This window comes from Populus trichocarpa, chromosome 5 (assembly GCF_000002775.5).
Source record: "Populus trichocarpa isolate Nisqually-1 chromosome 5, P.trichocarpa_v4.1, whole genome shotgun sequence".
Classification (NCBI taxonomy): domain Eukaryota; kingdom Viridiplantae; phylum Streptophyta; class Magnoliopsida; order Malpighiales; family Salicaceae; genus Populus; species Populus trichocarpa.
In genome coordinates this window covers 18,332,831-18,357,249 of record NC_037289.2, presented here as the reverse complement: position 1 = coordinate 18,357,249, position 24,419 = coordinate 18,332,831, and the positions used below count along the sequence as shown (strand labels likewise).

General features: G+C 34.2%; 2 protein-coding genes across 3 annotated transcripts; both read right to left on the bottom strand.

Moving 5' to 3' along the window:
- Nucleotides 1-8,834: 8,834 nt before the first annotated feature.
- Nucleotides 8,835-10,749, bottom strand: LOC7469155 (uncharacterized). 2 transcript variants are annotated; one of them, XM_002306600.4, is made up of 2 exons: nt 10,163-10,749; nt 8,835-9,449 (listed from the first exon to the last, which is right to left on the bottom strand). In XM_002306600.4, exons 1-2 carry the CDS (start codon nt 10,449-10,451, stop codon nt 9,130-9,132), a joined length of 609 nt encoding a protein of 202 aa, XP_002306636.2. In that variant the 5' UTR covers nt 10,452-10,749; the 3' UTR covers nt 8,835-9,129. The 2 variants fall into 2 exon arrangements, with proteins under 2 accessions (XP_002306636.2, XP_024456788.1); XM_024601020.2 differs by having other exon boundaries at nt 8,835-9,440; nt 10,163-10,740.
- Nucleotides 10,750-13,218: 2,469 nt separating this feature from the next.
- LOC7469154 (long chain acyl-CoA synthetase 9, chloroplastic) lies at nt 13,219-19,438 on the bottom strand. Its single transcript, XM_002306599.4, has 12 exons — nt 19,217-19,438; nt 18,391-18,879; nt 18,053-18,133; nt 17,591-17,860; nt 16,841-16,972; nt 16,552-16,725; nt 16,171-16,400; nt 15,453-15,570; nt 14,816-14,947; nt 14,573-14,707; nt 14,298-14,504; nt 13,219-13,530 (listed from the first exon to the last, which is right to left on the bottom strand). Exons 2-12 carry the CDS (start codon nt 18,835-18,837, stop codon nt 13,363-13,365), a joined length of 2,094 nt encoding a protein of 697 aa, XP_002306635.4. The 5' UTR covers nt 18,838-18,879; nt 19,217-19,438; the 3' UTR covers nt 13,219-13,362.
- Nucleotides 19,439-24,419: the final 4,981 nt, after the last annotated feature.

Sequence of the window (24,419 nt, the reverse complement as noted above, 5' to 3'; positions counted from 1 at the left end):
ATCACATGTGGTACTCTGTACAACTGGATTTATAATATGTTTCCTTGGAGCAACATTACTCTCTTAACAATAGCAAATTAAGTTAAATAATATATTTGGTTAAGAAAAAATCAATTCACTCATTTCTTTGGTTAATGAAATTTTGAATCTAAATGGGTAATCCAAAAAAAAATGTTTTAAATTTTCAAAAGTAATGCTTTTTAAAATGAAATTAAATCAATTGGTAACTTAATTATTAGCGTTGAAAGTCACTTTCAATTAACAAAGTGTAAAATCTTCTTCCTGATGAGTGAAGCTGGTGTTGGTTTCCCAAAATATATATAATAAAAATTGAAAATTGAATATTTTTTAAGGGTTTCAAAAATCTTATTAAACAAATCTATCTATAGTTATTTAGGGTTTATATGACATTATAATGAAGATCATATATTTTTTTGCTTTGAATAATTACTTCAAAATTAGGATGTTAGAAATCACAAGTCATTCAAGTATTCGGCCTTTAACAATAATCCACAAAAACCACCACTGAGAAATTTTTAAAAGAGAGAGATTTTATACATTTGAGTACTAGCTCTTTTCTTTTATGTTTAAGTATTTTTGTACTGTAATAAAAATAAAAGGCATACCATTCTATTTATAAGAAAACTTAAAAACCCTATAAATGGTAAAAATATAAAATTTTCCCTTCAATAATATTACATATATTATTTTAAAATAATTTTAAAAATTTATTCAATCAAGTTCCTACTTGATTTTTTCTTGGTCTAAAATTATAATCCATTATATTAATTATATTTTGATATAAAAGGATAACCGACCTCCCCACCAGAGGTATATTAACTCCTCCAAGTCTCCAATAACTCACTTTCAAATGAAAATTCTTACTAAAGTTATTTTAACTAAATAAAAATAGTTTTGCACTCTTCCACTTCTTTAATACTTCTTTAATGGGCGACAAAAACAACTTGCAATACAAGTTGTTGTTGTTGCGCACAAAATCCAACTAGAAGATAAAAGTTAAGATCATTTTGGGTCCACATTACTAGATCCACGGTTACCTTCCACATATTATTTGCCTGATTGCAAATCATGGCCACTCTTGTTTTCTTTACTTGTTAATTGAAATACAAGTTTACATTATAACTAGCATTGTTTTTCCAATTTGAGATGACCAGCGGCCCGCCAGTGTGGTTATATATATATATATATATATGATCATTCGTTGTAAAAGCTGCTGGGGTCCATGTTTTCTGGATGCATTTTCATTGAGACAATATCTAACATTTTTGTCTTGATGATTGTTTTGGTGCATATGCTGTGTGCTGTCTATTTTAGAAACACTATTTTCCTGATCAAGAATGATGGCCTAGCTAGCTAGGTATGGATTACTAAGAAATTCCATGGCTCGTGTAGCACAACGTTTTTCAATGTTTTTGGATTAGCAGACGCTATTTCCCAACATCCATTTCATCAAGCTAGCATCCACAGCATCGGAGAAGGGGGAAGTGATCGTAAGAGAGAAAACGAATAAACAAATAGGGAAGTTTTTTCTTTTCCAAAAATATATATTAAGGGCCATCATATGCTAGCACAGTAGATGGGATGTGTTTCAATTCAGTCCAAACGTAGTCAGGCAAGTTCTTATCTTTGTCCCAGTCACTGTCTCTTCTATGGTGGTCACAAGGATGTGGTTTCAACGTTTCAGTGCTTTTAATTCTGTCTCTACTCTCTGCTAAAAAGTTAGGGTGAAGTTCATGTGTCAAGAGACCAGTGAATAATGCATGATGAGGACTTGTTTCATCACATCATGGACTCACCAGTCACCATGTACGAAGTAGGAGCTCTTAATTAGCCTCCCACAAGCAAACAATTAAATGCTAGCAAAAGCATATTCCTGACTTCGCATCGATCCAACCAAGCGAATGAAAATAAAACTGACACGAGAATCAAGCCTAGAGAGATAACTACGGTTAAGGGAGAATATCGGAATGTATGAGATTCCCCTGTGAAATCTAAAATGCCAGGAGAAGCAGGAAAAATTGGTAAAGAAGAAGAAAAAGGAGGAGGAGGAGGAGGAGGAGGAGATAGTTATGGGCAGAGGCCTACCAATTAGGTATTTAAAGTCTCTAATGTTATTATTTCAAAAATACTTTGGATATGTGGACAGGAGTTCACTCTCTATGAGGTGTGACAAAACAATGTGAAAGTGTGCCCCCAGTGGAAAAGTTGTTTGCTTAAGATTGCACAGAAAGCCCTTCATCATCATACAAGTAAAGAAACTAAAACTGTTACCCTTTAATGTTTCTGACCACGCGCGTTCTTGGATCATGGTGGAGTGGAGGAATTATGGAGTCCTTCTGGCAGCTCCAATACTCTTTTGCTATGCTTATCCTCTTGTATATTTTAACATATTATGTATATGTTATCATAAACTTTGGTGAAGTCATGTAACTCGATTGGAAAGCAAATAGTTGAAGTTGCCATCATACAGTGCTGTGGGCATAAAGGAATATAGATACAGTCAATATTTTCCTACGCAACTGGTGGATCCACTTGCCATCTTCTTCTTGTATTGTTGTCGCTGGAGTTGGGTGAAGATTGATGCCTTGTCATTTTCGCCCACTCCTTCTGAGGCTTTTCTCATGGTCCTGTGAAGGAATGGTCCTAGTAATTAGGTTGAAACTGGGACATAACTTGCCCTAGTGATGGGTCCTAATGAACAAATCAAACCTCATGGCCTTCTTTGCACATGCAAAATGACTCACACGAGGGGAAGGGAGAGGTTGATGATGAACTTAATTTCTTCTTAATTCATGAAACACAGAACAATTAAACACGAGGATTTGATACAGCTCATTACAGTATCATAAATTATGTGCTCTTTAAGAATTAGGAACACAAGATATATAACGTCCAAGGAACCAAACATTTATGTTCCAATCTAGACAACTACAAGACAGTGATAAAAGCTACGTCAGGGCCCTTGAATGACCCAATGTTTCAACTCTATATGTGCACTATCAGAAGGTCAAGCAGCTTTAATTAGAATGGGCAAGGAAATACTTACAAATACTTCTCTCTGCAGGGTATGTTCAATATCATCAATGCAAATTGTGAAGCAAAAGCACATTGCACCAAATCTTTTACAGTCCATACGTGATGAGTCAACATTTTTTTTTATAGATTTTTATAAATAAAAATTATATTAAAAATAAAATGGGTCTAGTAAACACTTCAAATAAAAAAACTTGGTTTTAGAAGTTAGCCAAGCCCGAGATAGCATTGGTTTAACAAGCACATCATACCAAAAAAACTTGGGTTTTGTAGTTAGTCAAGTCCAAAATAACGTGGGTCTAGCGAACACGCCAAACCTAAAAAACTTGGATTTAGAAGTTAGCCAAGTTCAAGATGATGTCGGTTTGGCAAGTACACCAAATACCAAGAACTTGGACTTAGTAGTTAGCTAAGTCTAAGGTAACGTGGGTCTAACAAACACGTCAGGTCTAGAGAATTTGAACTTGACAATCATCTAAGTTTAAAATGTTGTGGGTCTGGCAAACATGCCAGACCCAAAGCATTTTGTCTTGGCAGTCAGCCAAACCCAAAGTAGCATGGGTCTGACAAACATGTCAAGCCTAAAGAACTTCGACTAAGAAGTCAGCCAAGTTCAAAGTGGTGAGAGTCTAACAAGCATGTCAAACCCAAAGAACTTGAACTTGGTAATCAGCCAGATCTAAAATTGTGTGGGTCTGGCAACTATGCTAGACTCAAAACACTTGAGCTTAGCAGTCAGCCAAGCCTAAGGTAGCGGTTATCTGGCAAGCATGCCAAACCCGAAGTATTTGGATTCAATCATTACCAAGTTTTGAGGCTATATGTTTGATCCTAGACGATCATTTAAAATAAAAGTATTGAAGGCATGACAAACCACCATGCCTCTCCATTTAGAATAATCATTCATATTAATATAATGATTTTTCTATACTCATAGGTGCATACAAGGTCTCTTAAAGGATCTACCATACTTACTATCTCTTTAATGATATGTAATGGATATTTGTCTCCCATTAATATCACCGAAAGTATAGGGCTTTCCAGTTAATCCATTCTATGAAAAAGACAAGGTTCAAGGGGTATAAATACCCATTGAACCATCCAGGTAAGGGTTCAGAAATTTTTATCTCTTAAGATAAACTCATAGATTTCAGAGCATTAACTAACTTAAAGCTCAATAACAAACATTTTTGTTCTTTGAATTTAAAGCTTTTGTAAGTCATTTTTTGTCTTTCTCATAAATATACTCACTTATCATTGGAGGGTCTTTAAATCTCCTCGATTGGGACTATTTTTTCATGTACTCAAGCTTTTATCATAAGCCTAGAATTCCTTAGTCTAAAGCGAAGTATCAGAACATATTGATTAACCACTATCTCAAATACTAAACAACCTATTATTTATGTATCTTGGATTTTGAAACATCATTAGTGGCGTTGTTTATGGGAAAACTTACAAAATGTCATAAATAGCTAAAATCAATGTACAAGCCACCAGGAAGTATATTACACCTCAGAAAGCAATGAACAAGATCTTAAGACCAATCTTGACTTCCTAGAAGAGTCACGTCTAATAGCTGCAGTTAAGAATGAAGCTTATAGGCTCAGGGCATTGGGGATGGTATGTGTTCTCCCTAATAGCAATCTCTAAGTGATTGATAAATGGTCTCCTAAAGACAATAGTCCCAACTACAATGATCACCATGTTATCTAACATCTTGGGTCTCAACAGCATGTAAACTACCTGACGTAGAGAACCCATCTCCACCCCAAGCAATGGGCAATATGGATATATAGTCATTGTTGGATGTTGGTCTTTTAAACTTTCCCTGTTGGTTTTAGAATTTTTCTTAAAAATTTTCTATGTGTTGGACCCAGGAATAAATGTTTTCCAACCATTGGCGTTGGACCTGTGTTGACCCACGTTGGTTTGTTGGTTGTTGGTCAATAAAAATTTTCCAAAGAATTTTCTAAGTATAAAAGATGTATGTTTCCTAAATCTGGGCATTGGACTGTTATCATTACTTAACACGACATGTTAGCATGCTTAAACATAATAATGATGCAAGGGATGTAACATAAAATTTCAAAAAACTAAAATATAAAATATAGGCCTTATAGCCAAATTCAAGGCTTTTAAAAGCCCAAGCATTCAATACATTATATAACACTTAAAGGAAATAACAAAAACCCTAAAGGAAACTACATCTTCATGCCAGGTTCCTAAGCTAGGTAAACTTCATCCCTTGTTGATGTAGCTCTAACTGGGAAGACATCAACAAAGTCGAGGACTTGGTCGTCTAGGAAAATCTCATTAAAGTCAACTTATATCCCTCTAGAAAGGTTAAATAAATACAAGTTTGACATAACCATGAAAAGTTTGTCTCCTAATGTCTTCATTAGAGACGAACTTCTCATATTCAGTCCAAAAAACTTGGGAGGAGTTCTTCAAGTTTTCCATATGTGTACAAGAGTTCTGAACCTCCTTCCTAGTTATCCCTAGCTCATCTCTCAAAGTCTCCCTCACCCTTTTTAGCTTAGCCACATTTTTTTTCAAATCAGTCATCCCTCTCTCCAGGAAGTCAATATGATTGTAAGTCTCTGCCATCCTTTGCTTAGTTGACTTCAAGACATAGGTCTGAGCTCTCATCTGCCCCTGCAGCCTAGAGTAAGTAGTCCTAAAAGAGTTCATCTCAATATCTTGAGCAAAGTTTTCTTTTTCAAGTCTGCGTACTTCAGACTTGTCAGCACAGTAATGCTTAATGGCCTCCTCATCAGCCCTTCTCTCCTTAACCCACCTACTTTTGAAGTAGAAACACATCATAAAGGTCTAAACAACCAAAGAGATAAGATAAGTTATGTTTAAAAATAGCATAATAAAATAGATAAAGAAAAATATTTAGTTTGTTATCTTACCTGAAAAGCTATATGTCCAATAATGGTCAAGTAGCGCTAGAAGCTTGGGTCAATCAATCATTCCACATCAGAAGGAAATGTAAGGATTTTATCCAATATCTTTATCACATCCAACCCATCAAGTCTTAATATGGACCTCCCTTGAAGAATGATCTCCATTATCCCCCTCTGTTCCTCACTTAGAGTGGGTAAACAAATAGAGGTGTGGTTTAACTTGAGATTAGAGAAGATATCCTCCTCTTGGGAAGATGTAGGGGCTTGGCTGGAGGATCCAGGAAACAAGTAAACTAGGCTCGATGGAGCATGAATGCTATATAGAGGAGGGACAATCTCCATATCATAATCTGAAAAGATGGAAACTCTCATTCTTTTACATTGGAAGGCAACCTCTAGAATGACCGAGGTTAGTGTTGGCACCTCAGGGCCCCTTGGTAGGGGAGAGCGAGACCCCTTTGTTGCCTCTTGACACATCTCATTAATAAGAAGGCCAGTTACAAGGATGTCTTCAGAAACATCATCGGCTTAGACTGTGGCAATCTCTTCAATGTTCATTTGAATAGAAAACCTAACTCTTCATCTTCGCATCAATGATTAACTATCTTCAGAAGATGAGCCTTCACTAGAAGAGGGCATAGAAGGGGTAAACCCATTGAATTTGAATCCAACAGTCCCAGGTAAAGACCTTGTATAAGGAATCAATCAGGAAATGAAAGGTATTAAAATAAAAAAAACATATGAAAACGAGATTACCCAAAACACCATATTCTTTTTAGCCATACAACCGATGCCATATTCAATATGGAGATTATTCAACCTGGTGCACACCCTCTCCTCCTCTAGGCCCAAGAAGGGCTTATCATTCACACTTATTGAGGGTGTTCTCCAATAGTGGGTACAGCCCTAGATTGGACTATACCCATCCTGAGATCTGGCTAGGCCATCGTACCTTACTATCACCCATTGCTCCCTCTATTTTTTATAGTGAAAGGACTTCCCCCTTATAGTGTTCTTTATTGACCTATTTCATTTATTGATGAAAGTAAAAAAAACCAAAGGATTTAAAGTCCATTTTTAGTGCTACTTATCAAGGTATAATACTGCTTAAATACCCTGACCATAGGCTCCTCATTCAAAATCCTTAATAACTTTTGAAATGAGGATAGAATTAGACATATGGGGGGCAGTAATGATAATATTACCCCCATCATATTTGTTGGTGACCAGAGAAATACGGTCACCAGCTTTAGGGACTACCATTATATACTTTCTTAGCTGATTAGCATTAGTTAGGGTTACTTGATCTCAAGTCACTGAACTCCATGTGTCATCCATCAAAGTCCTGGGAAAACTCAGTTGTCCCCTCGTATTTGAAACTTCCTAAGGAATGACCTCATCCTTTCTTCTAGCAGAAAATGGTTAAGCGTCATCCGTTTCAGATCTAGGGTTAATCCTTATGGCCGAAGATCTTCGACAAATGATTTCAGTTTCGGGTCTGAAACTGAAATCACCTTCAAGAGATATATTTTGCTTCCCCTTTCTACAAGTCATAATCTTAGAGGGAAGAAAAGGCTGAAAGAGTTTTTACGAAAGCACAAGGAAAGAAGATCTAGTTTACCTAGCCAAAGAAATCCTCCCTGTTGTTAAATAGTTCTCTTCTTATGAAAAATTGGAAATTCCTAAGTTAGGGAATACTGAAAAAAAAAAAAGGTTTAGCAAAAGTAAAAGAAAGAGGGGAAAGATAAAAATGAGAGACAAATGTCACCTCGTTGTAACCTTAGAAATGTCAAAAGTATTTATTACGAACTATCGGGTGGTCTTCCCAAAAAAACTTTGCTTCTTTTTCCCAAAAAAATCTGTTTAGATCACCAATGTCTAAACACCTTTTTCCCAAATAAAAATAAGACGTGTACTAACCTTTAATACAAGATTACACATTAAAAGATTGGGGGAAACTAATGAGTCAACATTTTTTATTATAGATTTTTAAAAATAAAAATTTTCTTAAAAACAAAATAGGTCTGGCAGACACACAAGACCCAGAGAACTTAGACTTGGTAGATAGTGTGGGTCTAGCAAACATGTCAAACCCAAAGAACTTGAACTTGACAGTCAGCCAAGTCCAAGATAGTGTGGGTCTGGCAAGCATACCAAATCCAAAGAACTTAGACTTGGTAGTCAGCCAAGCCCAAGGTAGCGAGGGTATAGAAAACATGTCAAACCCAAAACACTTAGGCATGGTAGTCAGTCAAGCCTAAAATAACGTGGATCTGGGAAGTACGACAGGCCCGAAGCATTTGGATTCAACTATTACCAAGTTCTAAGGCTATATGTTTGATCCTAGACGATCTTCTAAAATAAAAGTATTGAAAGCATGACAAATCGTTATGCCTCTTTATCTGGAATAATCATTCATATTGATGTAATGATATCCTTATACTCGTATGTATATACAAGGTCTCTTAAGAGACCTACCATACTTACTATCTCATTAATGATATGTAAGGGATATTTATCTCTCATTAATATCACCGAAAGTAAAGGGATTTCCAGTCTTTCCATTCTCTGAAAACGATATGGTTCAAGGGGTATAAATACCCTCTGAACCATCTAAGTAAATGTTCAAAACTTTTTATCTCTTAAGATAAACTCATAGATTTCAGAGCATTAATTAACTTAAAACTTAAGAACAAACATTTTTTTTCCTTAAATTTAAAGCTTTTGTAAGTCATTTATTATTTTTCTCATTAATACACCGACTTTTTTATCGAATAATCTTTAAATCCTCTCGATTAAGACTATTTTTGCAGGTACTCAAACTTTTACCATAACCTAGGAATTTCTTAGTCTAAAGAGAAGGAATCAAAGTATCAAAACATATTGATTAATCACTATCTCAAACACTAAATAACTTATTATTTACATATTTTTTATTTTTGGACATCATCAATACTGTTTATAAATATGAAAAAAAAAAGTAAAAATAAAAAATAAATAACCCCACGAATCTCAAAGCCAAGCAGTTTTTAAGAGTGATGATAAAGCTATTTTGACTCTACCATCTCAATAATATAGAGCTTTACAGTCCAGAATGAAGCTCAAGCCACAAAGAGGAATGGTGCGGTGGAAAAGGCAGGTGTTCCTTTCTATAGAATTCTCTTTCTTATATGGTTCTCCTCTTTGTCAGAGTCCTTATCCAGCTCTTCCTCACCTTGACTCCCTCCACCATGGTGGACCTCTTCCATCTGATTAGATGGAACATATGACCAATCCCCCTTCGCCACCTCAGTGAGGAACGCGGTTTTACCTGCTCTATCATACTGACGGTCTCCTTAATGTCTTTGCCTTCTTTGGCTTCCATGTTGAGATTTTGATTCCATGGCTGGCTACAAGGATCGATGAAGACCTTAGAAACTGTGCCCTTTTCCCATGAGGCAGCACCATTGTCTTCAAACTTGATTGATATAAAGGAGTCTGCAAAAGCTTATTAAATTAAATTGAGATAACGAGTTACAAAGAGAAAAGGGATCAAAAGATATGAAAAAAGTAACTTATTTTGTATACTATCTACTTGGAAGCACAGATGCATGTTGCGTTTTAATTGCATCAGTAATTTTTAAATACAAATAAGCGGAGACTCATGCAGAGTATTAACCATATAAAACATGATCTGCAAGAAAAGACATCCTAAGGGGTCCGTCGTTAGGTTTTGTTTGCATGACCTAACTGTGTGATGAATATTAGCATGATCTGTTGAATATTACACTGATGAAATTATATATCCATATGATTAGCGCTATCTGTCATTATTCATCTTTTCATTAACTCTTTTCCTACAATAATGTTGTGGGCTAGTTTTTTCCTCAGTAATGTGGGCTATGTAGGTTCGTGAATTACAAGTTTTTTCCTTTTATTTTTTTACGTGCTTGATTTACAGTAGCAAAACAATTAGAAATAATGAAACACAATGATATTAATAATTAAAAAGATTCTAAAGACTGATCAGGATGGTATGTATATGTACTCTGACTGCCTATACTTTTGTCACTACACAAACAATAATTTTGCATAGACAGACTACCCTCGTGCTGGAAGGAGTTCAAGAACAGCAAAGAACTGGGACTCTTGTAATAATAATAGCACTGACAATCAAAGTGCCAAACAACAGCAGAAAACATTTGCAGCAAAAATTATACCTTCTTGACTGGTGGGTTCAGCATCGTGATCAGAGTTATTAGACTTCCAGTTCCGAAACTCAAGCCGATTTAGAAAAGAACCAAGAGCGAAAATCTTTGGAAGGTTGATGGGTGGCTTTTTGTGTGTTGTGCCTTCATTTCTATGAGCTGCTCTAGCAGAAGAAAGGTTGCCTTGCTTTGCAGCCAATATGAGGAGCCTCTCACTCAAGCATAGTGGACAAACCCCAACAACAACCTCTTTGGGATGGAAATAACAGTATGAATTGTCTTCTGATCTATAGGCATTCATGGTATGGTGATGAAGAGGATTTAGTGGAAGAGAGAGCAGGAGAGCAAAATACTGTGGAGTTATAGGGGAGAGAGAAATTGAAGTTAGAATGTGTGTTTGTTTGCTTGTATAAACTACATATGTACGGTGGAGTGAAATTTAAATTAATTAATTGAGGGATTAATTACATTCTAGTAAAGAATTCATTGACAAGTAAGATTATACTACTGAAGATGGCACCCTAATAAATATTAGAATCAGTCAAGTTTGAAGAATATAAGAGAAGGGCAGTGGCCTGTGGGTATTTCAGAGACATTCTTGTACACTGGGTAAATGTTTTTTTCTTTGATCCATGGTTTGGTGAGGGAATGGAAGTGTTTGGAAACACGATTGAATCTGTATTTTTAAAAAAATTTATGTGCTAAAAATTAATTTTTTTATATTTTCAAATTATTTTAATGTGCTGATCTCAAAAATAATTTTTAAAAAATAAAAACACATTATTTTAATGCATTTCTATAAAAAAAACACTTTAAAAAACAACCATTCAAAATCCATTTCCCTTCTAAGAGAAACCAAGAATTGCTTAAGAAGTGGGTTTTTCTTGGAAATTTCATGGAACTCGCTCTGCTTGTCTTGCTTCTTTTCACTTTTTTCTAACTTTTTATCCAAAGCAAGTTCTGCAAAGCTATAAAAAAGGGGGGGGGGGGGGGGGGGGATATTTCCCGAAAGAAAACGTCTAGTGCTGAGGTAATTAATTAGTAATTAATCAATAATGTAGGTAGGGGCCTTAGCTTTTTCGATCTTTCCACTGAAGAAAATGTGCAATTGACTATGGTGGCTAGCAATCTTACTCAGAAAGACAAGGTTCTGTTCACCGAGAAGACATTGGATGGTGGAATGGGTCTATGGAATAACGGTGAAGTCAAGATTTGCAACTCCCATTTAATTTTGGAACTACTAAATGGCAGTACAGGTATGGCACTGGAGTGGAGGTATTGGTAAGGTGCTATGATTCTACTGGTTTACAGGAACTTGTCCACTCTACAGATGATTCTACTGGTTTACAGGAACTTGTCCACTCGATAGCTTTTCTTCTTGCTTTCTTTCTTTTCGTTTTCTCTAGTAAAACTGTACGTCATTTACTTTAATTCAATCCGCTCTAAAATATATCTTGGGTTATATTAAAGTAATGATTATTTTACCTTATTTCTTTTGATTTCTGATGCTTATCTCGAGAGTAGGATATTACTTTCAAACAATTTTTTATGGTAGGGTTTAAGAATAAATCAATTATTTTTAGTTAGAGACGGTAATAAATAAAAAAATAACCATTAAATTATAAAAACAAAAATATTTATTCTTATTTTTATATGATAAATGCTTTAAGAATTAAAATATGAATACTTATTCGACTCATAGCTAAATTCAAAAATATTGGGTTTAGCAGTTTACTAGACCCTTATATATTTAAGCTCAACATATAACTAAACCAAAGGATATTAGATCTGGTAGTTTTCCAAATCCATATTTGATTAAGCTCAATGCTCAACTGACTCAATAATATTAAATCTAAAAACAAGTTAGAACTGGGCTATTTATAACAATAAATAAATTTACGAAATTAACCACATATAAAAAATATAAAAAAGATAAAATTACTCTTAACATTTTATATTCCGGTTAAAATTGCCCTTGCCCTTTTAAAAAATTACAATTCGCAATCATGGTCAAAAGAAATATTTCAAATTGAATGAAATGACCGAAGTTCCCCATATATATTATAACAATAAGAGACACCAAACAAGAGGTTTTTTCTCCCTTCCTCTCTCTTGTAGAACTTGTGATTTCTCTCAAATCAAACAACATAGAATTACTATTGAAACTTATTTATTGCACGAATTTGTGTTTCAACGTTGTTGTCTTTTCTGGGTGGTGGGATCTCTCATAAGTTTCATCCTCAAATCAATATATAGCAAGTTAGTTTTTAATTTATATTTTTTCAAATCATGACTTTGAAATTTAATGATAATATGTTGTGATGTGGTAAAAAAAATTTGATTATCCAATTGTTTATAGGTTGTTTAACTCCATAACTTTAAAAAAATTAAATTTGTTATTATGCAACATTAATCTTGAAGAGCTAGAAAACCCTAAAAAATTGATTGATTTTTCTTTAATCGATAATAACCAACATAAAAAATATGATTTTGAAAGTGAAAAACCTTTTATTATTGTTTATTTGAAAACATTAAAAGAATCCCCAATTGTAATTTAAATTGTTCATTGTTGCCCAGAACCTTAATTGCTTGCTTTTATTAATTATGCTTACCAATTATTGAGGATAATTAGTAAGGATAATTAGTATTTTTTTTTTTTTGTGGAAACTCTAAACACTTTTTTTTATGTGAATAGTTGATTTTAGGGAAGGATTTGTAATTTACTTGTATCATCAATTAAAAGTTGGAGCATTGGAGTCGTTATGGTGGTTTTTTTTCAAAAATACAATCCTTTTTAAATATAAATCATACCTTTAAAAACTAAAAAAATATGCTTTTTATTTTAAAAAAAAAAAAAAAAAACTTAAACTATCTCTCATCCATACATACACGGTATCGGTGGGCCTACCATGGACGGACGTGATTACAGTGAAGTACCTACAAATTGTAGTAATAGTTGTTGATATTTTTTAGCCACGAATTATTGCCTACTTGATGAGGTCTCTTCACTCTCTTGTGGTGCGCTCTACTTCAGGGCCCAAGGCCTGTGCTTTTTCAAGTTCGTAATATCAGTAAAATGCTTGGGAGAGGGGCATCAAATTGAAGGGCTCTTAAAGCTCACCGTTTCTGATCTTTACCAAAAAGTAATACCAGTAAATATATAAGAAAATTTATTGCAGGATACGTGTGTAAGAACTTCGAGAGTTTCTAACTCAAGATTCATATAACTTCGAGAGTTCTTCAAAGAAAGCCTTCCTAACGGCCTCTCTCTTAAGCTTGAGAGCTGCAGTGACTAGGCCAGTTTCAGGAGTCCATGGATCAGAAAGCAATTTGATCTTTGTTGGGATCTCAAGCTTCTCCAATCGTGCTGCCTTTGCTGCCTGCAAATTAATAAAACAGGAAAACTTAAAACATTGAAAAGATAATGATAAAAAAAAAAAAATCAGGCACACATTCTACAATATCTGGAGCATTATTGTGAAGAAGGCGGAAAAGTTGCATAGCTGAAAAAGACTGCCCCTCTTTTGCTGCTCGTAGAAGGGAGTTACGGTGGTAAAATCTTGAGCTAGCAGGCAAGGGCAAGTGCTCCGCCAGGCATTAAGACAATTCCTAAGAATACTTTCAATGCAGTCTTTGAAACTCCCACATCGGGGAACATTGATTGTGCATCACAATCTAGATAATACAACCATCTAAGACTAGCTTATCTGAAATACTATGGTTTTCTATCTGATGTGCAAAAGTTCTTACAAAACAAATGCATGGTCAGAAGTGCTTTATGAGCAAGGCAAATGTTGGACCCCAATTTTGGCAACACTCAGAATGGATGAAACTAAAACCACCACATTTCTTTACAAGTTGGTCAGAAATTTTATTCATAACCATTTTATACCTGATAAATTCAAATAAAGGCTCTACAAAAGTCTCATCTCTTAAAATCTTGCCAGTCGTATTTCATGAGCATATTTTGGTATCCAGTTGCTTTATTATTTGAACAGGAGACTTCAAGAGTGTTGCACAAATGTTGCTTTTCAAGTTTTTCTAGTACTTTGTGCCATAAACATTGAAATGGGTAAAAAATATAAGCTAAACATCCACTGGCACCCTTTTCAATTCTAGAAGCTAAAACATGATCAGAAAGGCATACCTTCAAAAGTGATGCCTGCAGTTCTTTTATTGTTTCTTCTTTCTCACACAACTCCGCAAAATCAGTAAATGCAATTCCCTTCTTTGAAGCCCATTCTTCTAGAGCAGGTTGCGCCGCCACTACAAGGGCTACACAGTAACTATGAAATGGATCCGCATCCAGCATTATATTCTCAACATAGGGGCTCACGACAAGTGCAGCCTCAACCTGTAAGGAAAATGTTAGTCCCAACAAAAATGTGATGGAAAATAGCATTTTATGATATATACCGATACCTTTCCTAAGGAGATATATTCCCCATGTTGAAGCTTGACTATATCCTTTTTACGGTCAATTATCTCAAGGCAACCATCAGCGTGAAATTGTCCTATATCACCTGTATAAAACCACCTCATTCCTCTCTCATCAACCTTTTCACAAAAAAAAAAAAAAAAAGCATAGTCAAACTTATGTCGACATTTTTCCTTCAGCACATGGTTCTATAAGATAAACACTGGCATGAATCTTTGATATGTTACCTTGTACACCTCTTTTGTTTTTGCTTCATTTTTAAAGTATCCCAACGTAACATTTGGACCACCAATAACTATTTCCCCACGAGGCATTGGTGAATTGCTAATTAAATACCCACCTTCAGGCCAATCTATTAACTGAAAAGGAACACGTTACATTATTAAAATTTAAGAGTTCATTCACTGACATATAACAGTGAGACAAGATGATCCAACATTGAATTAATGGCAAAGCATCATATAAACAACACTAAATGATAATGTTTAAACAAGAAGGCATGTTTATCCATTAATTGACAGGAACTCCTAGCGTAAAAATATATTGCAATTATGTGAAAACCAGGATTCTAGAATAACCATTGGAAATCAACATAGAACATCAGCCAACAACAAAAACCTAAGATCAAAACTCAAACTCCACTTCTTTCCTGAGCTAGCCCCAGAAGGCCAAAATCTCAGAGGATATGGCAATACATGTGGATACCCACAAAATCACTGCTTAAAAGCACCCCAATGTCATGTATGGAGACTCATGACATATATTTCCAACTTAAGCAGATCGTTGTTCATGACTTGGGAATTTCTGAACAGATCAGCATGAGCTATTTCAAAATTGATATTTAAATTTTTAATCATAGCTTACCTTAATATATGAGCAAGGGACTGGATTACCAACTCGACCAACAGATGGATCATCAAACTCAGAAAATGTCCCACCAGCACAAGTCTCTGTGAGACCATAACCTTGGCATATTGGAGCCCTGTATGAATCCATTGATGTTGGTCAGGGGCAGAAAAAAGAAAAACAATAAACCAAAACGTAAAGAGTGGAGAAAGGCCTGGTAAAAAATGATAAGCCCTGATAATGTGGGCAGTCATTGATGTTTGTGATAGTAATCATAGTGAAAGATGAGGTTAGATTCATCTAATCATGCATCTAAACAGCTAAACATTTTTGCATGTTAGGATCTAAAAAACAACCATTAAACTTGAGTCTTCAAGTAAATACACAAGTTCTCTTTTCTAAGTGGAAGCCCATCTTTTATATTTAAGTCGTAAAATAGAATTGAAATAAAGAAGTGACTTAGGGCTCAAAATCTCATCTGCCACGTTGCATGAATTTAGAAATGAAAATTGCAACTGCAGGAGGGGTTATAACCATGATGCCATGCTGTAATTATCTTCTGATGCTTCGCTTGGTAATTTTGTAGCCCTTTTTCAATGTTACTGAAATAAACAATGTTCAGGGACGGAAATATAATTTTTCAAAACATTAGCATGATTAAATATCTCAGTTACATGGTTAATAATAGATCATTTATACATAAAGATACACAAAAATCTGCTAAGGCCATACTAACCCAAGGCAAATGTTGATAAATCTTTGAGTATCACCGGAAAGAGGAGCACCACCAGAAAGCAAAAAGCGGATGCGACCTCCCAAAACTGCCCGAACCTTTCTAAACACCAGGAAGTTCCACAGAAGCAATTCTATGCCCCTAGCGCCAAACCAACTACCATTAATTGCAGATATTCGACGAGCATATGCAAAATCAAACAATTTTTTGGTAAGGCCACCCTTTGCATCAACCTGAAATGTCAAATATATTTTAATAACCAACGTTTTCAGGGAGAAGTCATTCAGAACCGCGCGCGCGCGCGCGTGTGTGTGTGTGTGTGAGAGAGAGAGAGAGAGAGAGAGAGAAGCGGGCAGAAATGAGAACTTGTCAAAATTCCCTAACCTTCTTCTGCACACCATCTCGAACACGATCAAGAATTGCTGGAACAGCTGCCATTACAGTTGGCCTTAAGACAGTAGCATCCCCCTTTGTTCCCCTTTTGATCTTGTTTGATGTATCAGTGAGTGTCATTGGGGTTCCATATCCTATAGCACTTCCAGCACCTGCAACTACATTCTGTAACATAAACAGTGAGGTGAAGCATGTATATACTTGTGTGTATGAATGTACTAGGGGATATGAGAAGGCATATAGCTACTGTGGTTATGTAAACTGGATAAATGCTCCATACCTCAGCCGCTATTTCAAGGATATGAGCCAATGGTAGGTAAGCCAGATAAACATCCTTGTCTTCAAGGCCAGTAACAATTGTCCTGACAGAAGAAACTACAGCTAGGACATTACCATGTGTCATCATTACACCCTGTACAGAGTGGACATAATAGATAAATAACTAATCAGTAAGCTCTGATATGGGGTTGTATAATTATTGAAAATGCCAAAAACATAGATGGGGATCGGTAATTCTTACTTAAAACTCTAAACACTATAAGAAGGTAAATCAATATATTCTATGGTAGTGCTTCTAAATGAAGTCTTTAACATAAATTCTCATAGCATGTCAATCCTGAATGTCAAGAACCATAAGCACCAGCACGGGCTTAGCAATACCTAGGATGCGAGCAAATATCCTCAATTGAGGCATAAAATAGATGGATCATTGTTAGTCTGCTATGCTATGTACAAGTCAAACATATGGAATGTGACCTTTCATGGAGCCTTTGAGCTTTAAGTCAGAGCCAACTTCTCATCAATGTAAACAGCCAAGGAGTAAACTAGTTTGGAGAGGAGGTTAGGAGGATGCTTAGAACCTTGGTAAATATAGATTCCTCACATAATCAATTCAAACACCGCATACAGATCCAAGTTACTCCTCAGTCAACAACTAACCAATGAGAAACCAACTAAGATGCAAAATGGTGAAGTTGAACAAGCTAAAGATGAAGTGGAAGATGCACATCATGCAATAGATTCTCCTAACCTTAGGCAGCCCAGTACTCCCACTTGTGTACATTATAACTGCAACATCTTCTGATAGAGGTAAAGCAGCATCAACTGGATTTTCTCGTCCAAGTTTCTCCACATCAGCTACTGACACAACTCTCCAGCGACCACTCTGCGCCATAGATGATGCACTTGATGGAGTTTCATCATCCATACATATGATGTATTTTACTGTTTCAAGCTGTCCGCTTACTTCTGCAAGCTTTTTCAGTTCTTTGGCCCCACAAATCACAGCTGTAACTTCTGTCTGGAGAGAAGCAAACTCAAAATTAAAATTCAGAAATATGCTGCAATCAGACGAGTAAAAATTTATACCAGCATGCTACCTGCAGTCAATCATTCAGTGTCCAGCAAATAGGGTTACAGCAATGTGGAAGTGTTTGGGGTAAATCCTATCTAGCGAATTGGAGCATTGACTAGAGAGAGTGAGAGAGAGAACCTCATTTAATGAATAGCAAAGTGCTTCCTCGCCCAAAGATGCGTAGATGGTAACCACAGAGACATTGCGCCTAAAGCAACCCTGATACGAGATAAACCCATCAGCAACTCAGGTTATTATGTGAGGCATAGGCTGGATTTTGGCCTGCTGAAAGTAATACACCTACACATTCCGTTCATCAACTAGATAAAGGAATGTGAATTCCAAAGAGTTCTGTAGAGAAATATACTTGATAAAAACTCAAGCTCCCTTGCATCACTTTCCATATAACATGCTCCTTGAAAAAGAAATTGCAATGTGTGAATATATAAACATGATATTCACAAAAGAATGAGCACCTGCAAGGAAATAAACCACTCTGCTCTTGTATCAGCAAATATCGCAACACGTTCCTCACTTCTAAGCCCTAGGTGAGCTAAGCCAGAAGCAAAATTGCACACTTTTTCAAACACTTGCCCATAGGTCAGCCACTCATACTCTCCCAAATGAAGCTTCTCAAAAGACCTTCCATTGGCAGAAACTTCAGTGTCCTTTGAGATTAATGTCCTCGTTCCAAGCAAGCATTTATGTCCATGTTTCTTGCACGCCATCTCAAAAAGTTGAGCAAGAGTGGAGACACCTTCCCATGCAGTTTCCAAGAGGGTTGGAAATTGAGCGTTCCGAATCGCATATCCCGGTTCCCCACCGACATCAACAGGCACCCCACGTTTCTTTGCATTCTTTGATTTTTGATAGAGAAGAGTAATTATAAGGGGAACCAGGATAGCAACTATATATGGAATCATCTTTCAACTATAGCCCCTGATTCTACCAAATCTTTCTGGGTCCTGAAAACAAACAAAAAACAACATTCATTATTTTGTCTGGGTTGATGCCTTGTAACGATCAAAAGAAAAGATATCATCAACAACAAAATGATGCTCCATGGATTATCTATCTATCTATGTATCCAGTGAAATTAAATAAATAAAAAAGTATTAGTAACAATGAATAACTGCAACAGCTCAACAAAATTGAGAAAGAAAGAAGGATGCAAGAAAACAAACACCATAATTACAAATATCAAAAGGGCATGTGATCTCTAACATAAAACAAATAAATAAATACTATTAAAAGAGATTGTAGCAAAAATCTGATAACATTGAACGATGAAAGTTTTATTACCGGGCGGGCTGGCTGGCTTCGTTGAGTAGTGCGTCCGAGTAAAAATGAGTTAGCAAGATTTCAAGAATGACAGAGGATTTATAATTTAAGGAGAGAGGGGATCGAAACGGAAGCGTTTTAAAATAACAATCCTGTAGATGGAGGGAGGAGCAGGTTTTTTTTTTTATATAGGCGGAAACATAAGGTGGGAATGGAGGTTCTGACTTATAGCTTACAGGTGCTCCTCCTCGAACTTGTTTCCCTTTTTATATTTTAAATACGGTGAAGAATTAAGTTGGTGTTTAAAAGTTTTTTTTTTCTAGAAATATAATAAAATAATATTTTTTAATTTTAAAAATTTATTTTTATATCAACACACGTTTCAATATCTGATAATGTTAAATAATTAAACACAAAGACAGTTGGCTGCTTCTGGGCCATGCATTTGGCAATTTCATGTGGTCCATATTGTTCTGAATCTTCTGATGGCTCTGCGGTTACAGTTTAGGTTTAAAAGTTTCCTTTCTTTTTCTTCCTTCTGGGACGAGAGTTACGGTTTTGGCCTTGACAAGAGATATTTTGGAGCTCCATCTAGCGGAAGGGGCGCGCATCGGTTCGGGTTTTGATAATAATAAAAAAAATAACAGATAAGAATATATATATATATATATATATATATATATATATATATATTAATTAACAATACTCTAAAAAGGAGTGGGGTATTATATAGCTTCCCCACGCTTTTTGTTTTCATTATACTAATATTTTTTTTGTTTTTTGTTTTGTTTACATGTTTTTTTTTCTCATAATTGACTTCTTTTTAAAAAAAAAATTATATGTTTTTTTTTAAATTATTTTTACTGATTTTTTTCTAATATTAAACTAGTTGAGAATTTAGCTCTGTCATTTAAAAAAAAATTATGAATTGCTACAATGTTTCCTTATATGATTTTCTTTCTTTCTTTTTATGATTTGTTTTTTTCAAAATTGTCATTTTTGGTTTTTTTTTTTCATATTGAGCTGGTTGAGAATTTAGTTTTGTAGTTTTTTTATATAAAAAAAACATTATATATTACTACAGTATTTCTCCCACATGGTTTTTCTTTCGGTACAATATTTCTCCACATGTTTTTTTTTTAAATTATCTTTGTTGAATTTATTTTTTTTAATATTGAGCTGGTTGAGAATTTAGCTTTAGCTTTCTCCACATGTTTTTTTTTTGTTTTTGTTTTTGTTTTTGCTTTTTTGCTTTTTTTCGAAAATTGTCTTTTTTTTTTGTTTTTTTGTGTTTTTTTAGAATTATTTTTGTCAATTTTATTTTTTAAATATTGAGCTGGTTGAGAATTTAGTTCTGTAGTTTTTTCTTTAAAACACTGTTAATTGCTACAGTGTTTCCCCATATGGTTTTTTTTATTTTTTCTTTGTTTTTTTTTTCCAGAACTGTCTTTGTCAATTTTAGTTTTTTTTCATATTGAGCTGGTTGATAATTTAGCTTTGTAGTTTTTTTCTTGAACAAAAAACATTGTGGATTGCTACAGTGTTTCCCCACATGATTTTTTCTTGCTACAGTATTTCCCCACATGTCTTTTTATCAATTTTTTTTCAAAATTATCTTTGTCGAATTTATTTTTTTCATACTGAGCTAATTGAAAATTTAGCTTTGTAGTTTTTTTCTTTAAAACAACGTTGATTGCTAAAGTGTTTCCCCACATGATTTTTTTTGTTATAATTTTTTTCAAAATTGTCTTTATCGATTTTATTATTTTTAATATTGAGCTGGTTGAAAATTACAACTGTAGATTTTCTCAAGAAATACTATAGATTGCTAAAGTGTTTTCCTGCATAGTTTTTTTTCCCTTTCGTTTTTTTTATGATTTTTTTCAAAATTATCTTTATTGATTTTAATTTTTTAATATTGAGTTGGTTGAGAATTATAATTATATATTTCCTCACAAAACACTATAGATTGCTGCAGTGTTTCCCTACATGATTTTTTTTTCAAAATTATCTTTGTCTATTTTATTTTTTTAATATTTAGCTGGTTGAAAATTTAATTTTGTAATTTAATTTTTCTTGAAAATATTGTGGATTGCAATAGTGTTTCTCCATATAATGTTTTTTTAAAAAAACAATTATGATTTTTTTTACAAATCCATGACAACGCACAAGCATGCCATAAGCCGACAGCAACATGCGGGCATAGCAACTAGTATATATATAGAATAGGAACTAACCAAAAACTAGTTTAACAATTCGTTTTAGTTTGGTTTAATTTGGTTTTTAAAAAGAAAAACCGGCAAAACTTATCGGTTTTTTAATGGGTTTTTAAAATTCAATTTCGATTGATTTTTATAGAATAAGAGGCAAAACCAAAGTAAAATCATAAAATGGATTGGATAATTTTAAATACTCAATAATATATATAAATATAATCATAAAAAAAAGATATGAGTTTATTCAAATAAGTTTGTTGCATTTAAAATTTATCCGAAAACACTAAACATGTTCTCTTTTATATATTAGAAATAATATCAACTTCATGTTTTAAGAAAAGAACGCAAATCTTAAGGGTGGGCTATGGTGGAACTGTGAAGGAGATCGAGAGAGAAGGGTGGAGAGGGGGAAGGGGACGTGCGACTGTAAATGTGAATTCTAGGGTTTAAGTCTTTGGAAGAGAGTTTTCTATCAATACCCTTATGTCTTTTTTTATAAACAGTATGATTTATCGAATAAAAACTAATGCTATTTAAAATAAATATTCATAAAATTCTAATGACTTGAATTCAAGAGGAAAAAATCATAATTTTAAAACTCAACCCGGTAGTTGACCCGATCTAATAATCGGGTCACGGGCCCGAGTCAACAAAAAAAAAAAGCCAAACTTATTCTTTTTATCTGCCATTTATTGAACCAGAGGTCTACAGAAGACATTCTCACCCTCCACGAAACCTCACATAGTATGTCAGTATTAAGTCAAAGCATTAAATGCTAGTGTTTATTTAAGCGCCTTCTTTTCTTTGAATTCTCCTCCCCAGCTCCATCCGCATACCACTTTAATTAAATTAAATTAAAACAATTAATGAAAGGAGCATTGGGAAATTTAAAATTCACACAATAATAATCAACACTAACTACTTTTCTACATTTTCATAATGTGGCATATATCTATCCCTTCATTTATATTCCAACTCCCCTCTCATATACACAGATCACCCACTCTCCCTTTGTCTCTCTAGCTGTTGCTGCTGCTGTTGTGAAGAAGAAGAAAATGAGCTTTTTTTTTTGTGAATATGACAGCTGAGGTGAGCTCTCTAGTTGAGTGGATACACGGATGATAGGAATGTTGTGAGCGAACCTGGAGGGTCAATATCTTCTTAGATATTCCAAGAAAATGATTTTTTCATAAGAAACAACGTTTTTGATGCTCAAAAGGAGATTTTATATGTTTTTCATGCCTGTTTAAAATTATGATTTTTTCTTCTTTTCGTTTTCTTTGAATTGAAATTTAAGGGCTTTACAATTTCTTTCTCTTGCTGCGAAAGATATCTTTTTATTAAATGATTGGTACTTAAATGTTTCATGATTTACTTTGAAATCCTCTGCTCTGTTTGATATTCTCAGTTTGGTTTCTGAGAAAATATAGAAATAGAAAATGAGAGTCAAAAACTACATTGTTTCGCATCCATATATATATATAAAAAAAAGAGCCCGGGTCTCAGCCGGGTTTACCCGGGTTCCTGGTTGACTCGCCGGGTCGACCGGGTTTCGCCGGGCCAACTTCCCCGCGGGTTTTTACTTAGACCCGGACCGGTCTCAGGCCCGGGTCGGCCGGGTCGACCCGCCGGGCCAGTCCGGGTTTTAAAACTATGGAAAAAACTCATTTCTTTAATCAAAATTTCATTTCTTTATTCATGTATTTTTTTAAAAAAATATTAGAAGTGTTGTTTTTATATTAAAATATGATTATGATCATGAAAATAAGTTTTAATAAAATGATTTGTTTATTTTTTATTTTAATCCCTATTTTTTTAGTATAAAATTTAATTTTGCAAAATCAATCTTTAATCTAAAGCCAAAATATTCATTTTTCCTTTGCACATGAAAGAACATACAATGCGAAGAAAATCCCAGCATATAAAATCATAATCATGCTAATATAACTTAAAGGATGCACTTGAAAAAAAAAGTAAAGCTAGATGACCAAAATTTAAATAAAAAAAAAAGCATTGTAGAATCTTCAATGTCGTTCACCGTGTAATGTGAATGAGGGAAGAATACATTACAGTAAATTGTGGTTGTGTTTTTATTTCCAAATATACTAAAATATTTGGAAAAAGGAGCAGTGTCAACAATGTTGTTTTTTGTTTTGATCGTTTTATTTGTAATTTTATCCTTTCAAGTTAAATTAGCATGGTTTTAAATGTTGAGATCTCTTTCAATTTGCATTTTCTCACATATACAAAATGACAAGGAATATTATGATGATGGATTAAAAATTAATTTTGCAAATTAAAACTTTTTTTACTTAAAAGCAAAATAAAACTTTTTTTTTACTTGAACAAAGAGATTAAAAAAAGAATGACCAAACTTAACAATATAAAAAAAAGACCTCATTTGGATATGAGCACGAAAAACTTCAATTCGCTATCTCATATTGCTATAAAAATAGATTAAGTTTCAATTGTTTTTCATTTGAGTTTTTGTTTTTGGATTTTTAACTGATTAAATGTTGGTTCAAGGCTAGAAATGAATTGTTTTTAGGTCTATAAGGTGTTTTTTGAGGTGTTTTGAGGTAAGAAAATGATTGAAAATAGGTTTTATAAGTCAAATTAATTGGAGCCTGATATTCCATCATCTCTAATGGCCAAAATTTGCACATGCAAGTTACACATTATTTACCACTACAGGTGATACATTGTTTGCCTTTTAAAAAAAACATAAGAGGGACGTCATGTCTTTCATTTTAATACCACCTCTTCTTTTGTCATAATATCTCATCAGAATACATGAAATCCTGATTGTAATACTCCTTTTGTATTTTTTTATATATATATATAAGAACCTAAAACAAAAGCTAATGACAATAAAGAAAGTAAGAAGAAACTGAAGACTGAAAACTGATCTAAAATTACATAGACTTTCAATTGACGAACGTAACAAACCCCTTTAGACCAAAAAAAGAACCCTAAACAAAACGACTTTCAAATGGTATGAAATTTGA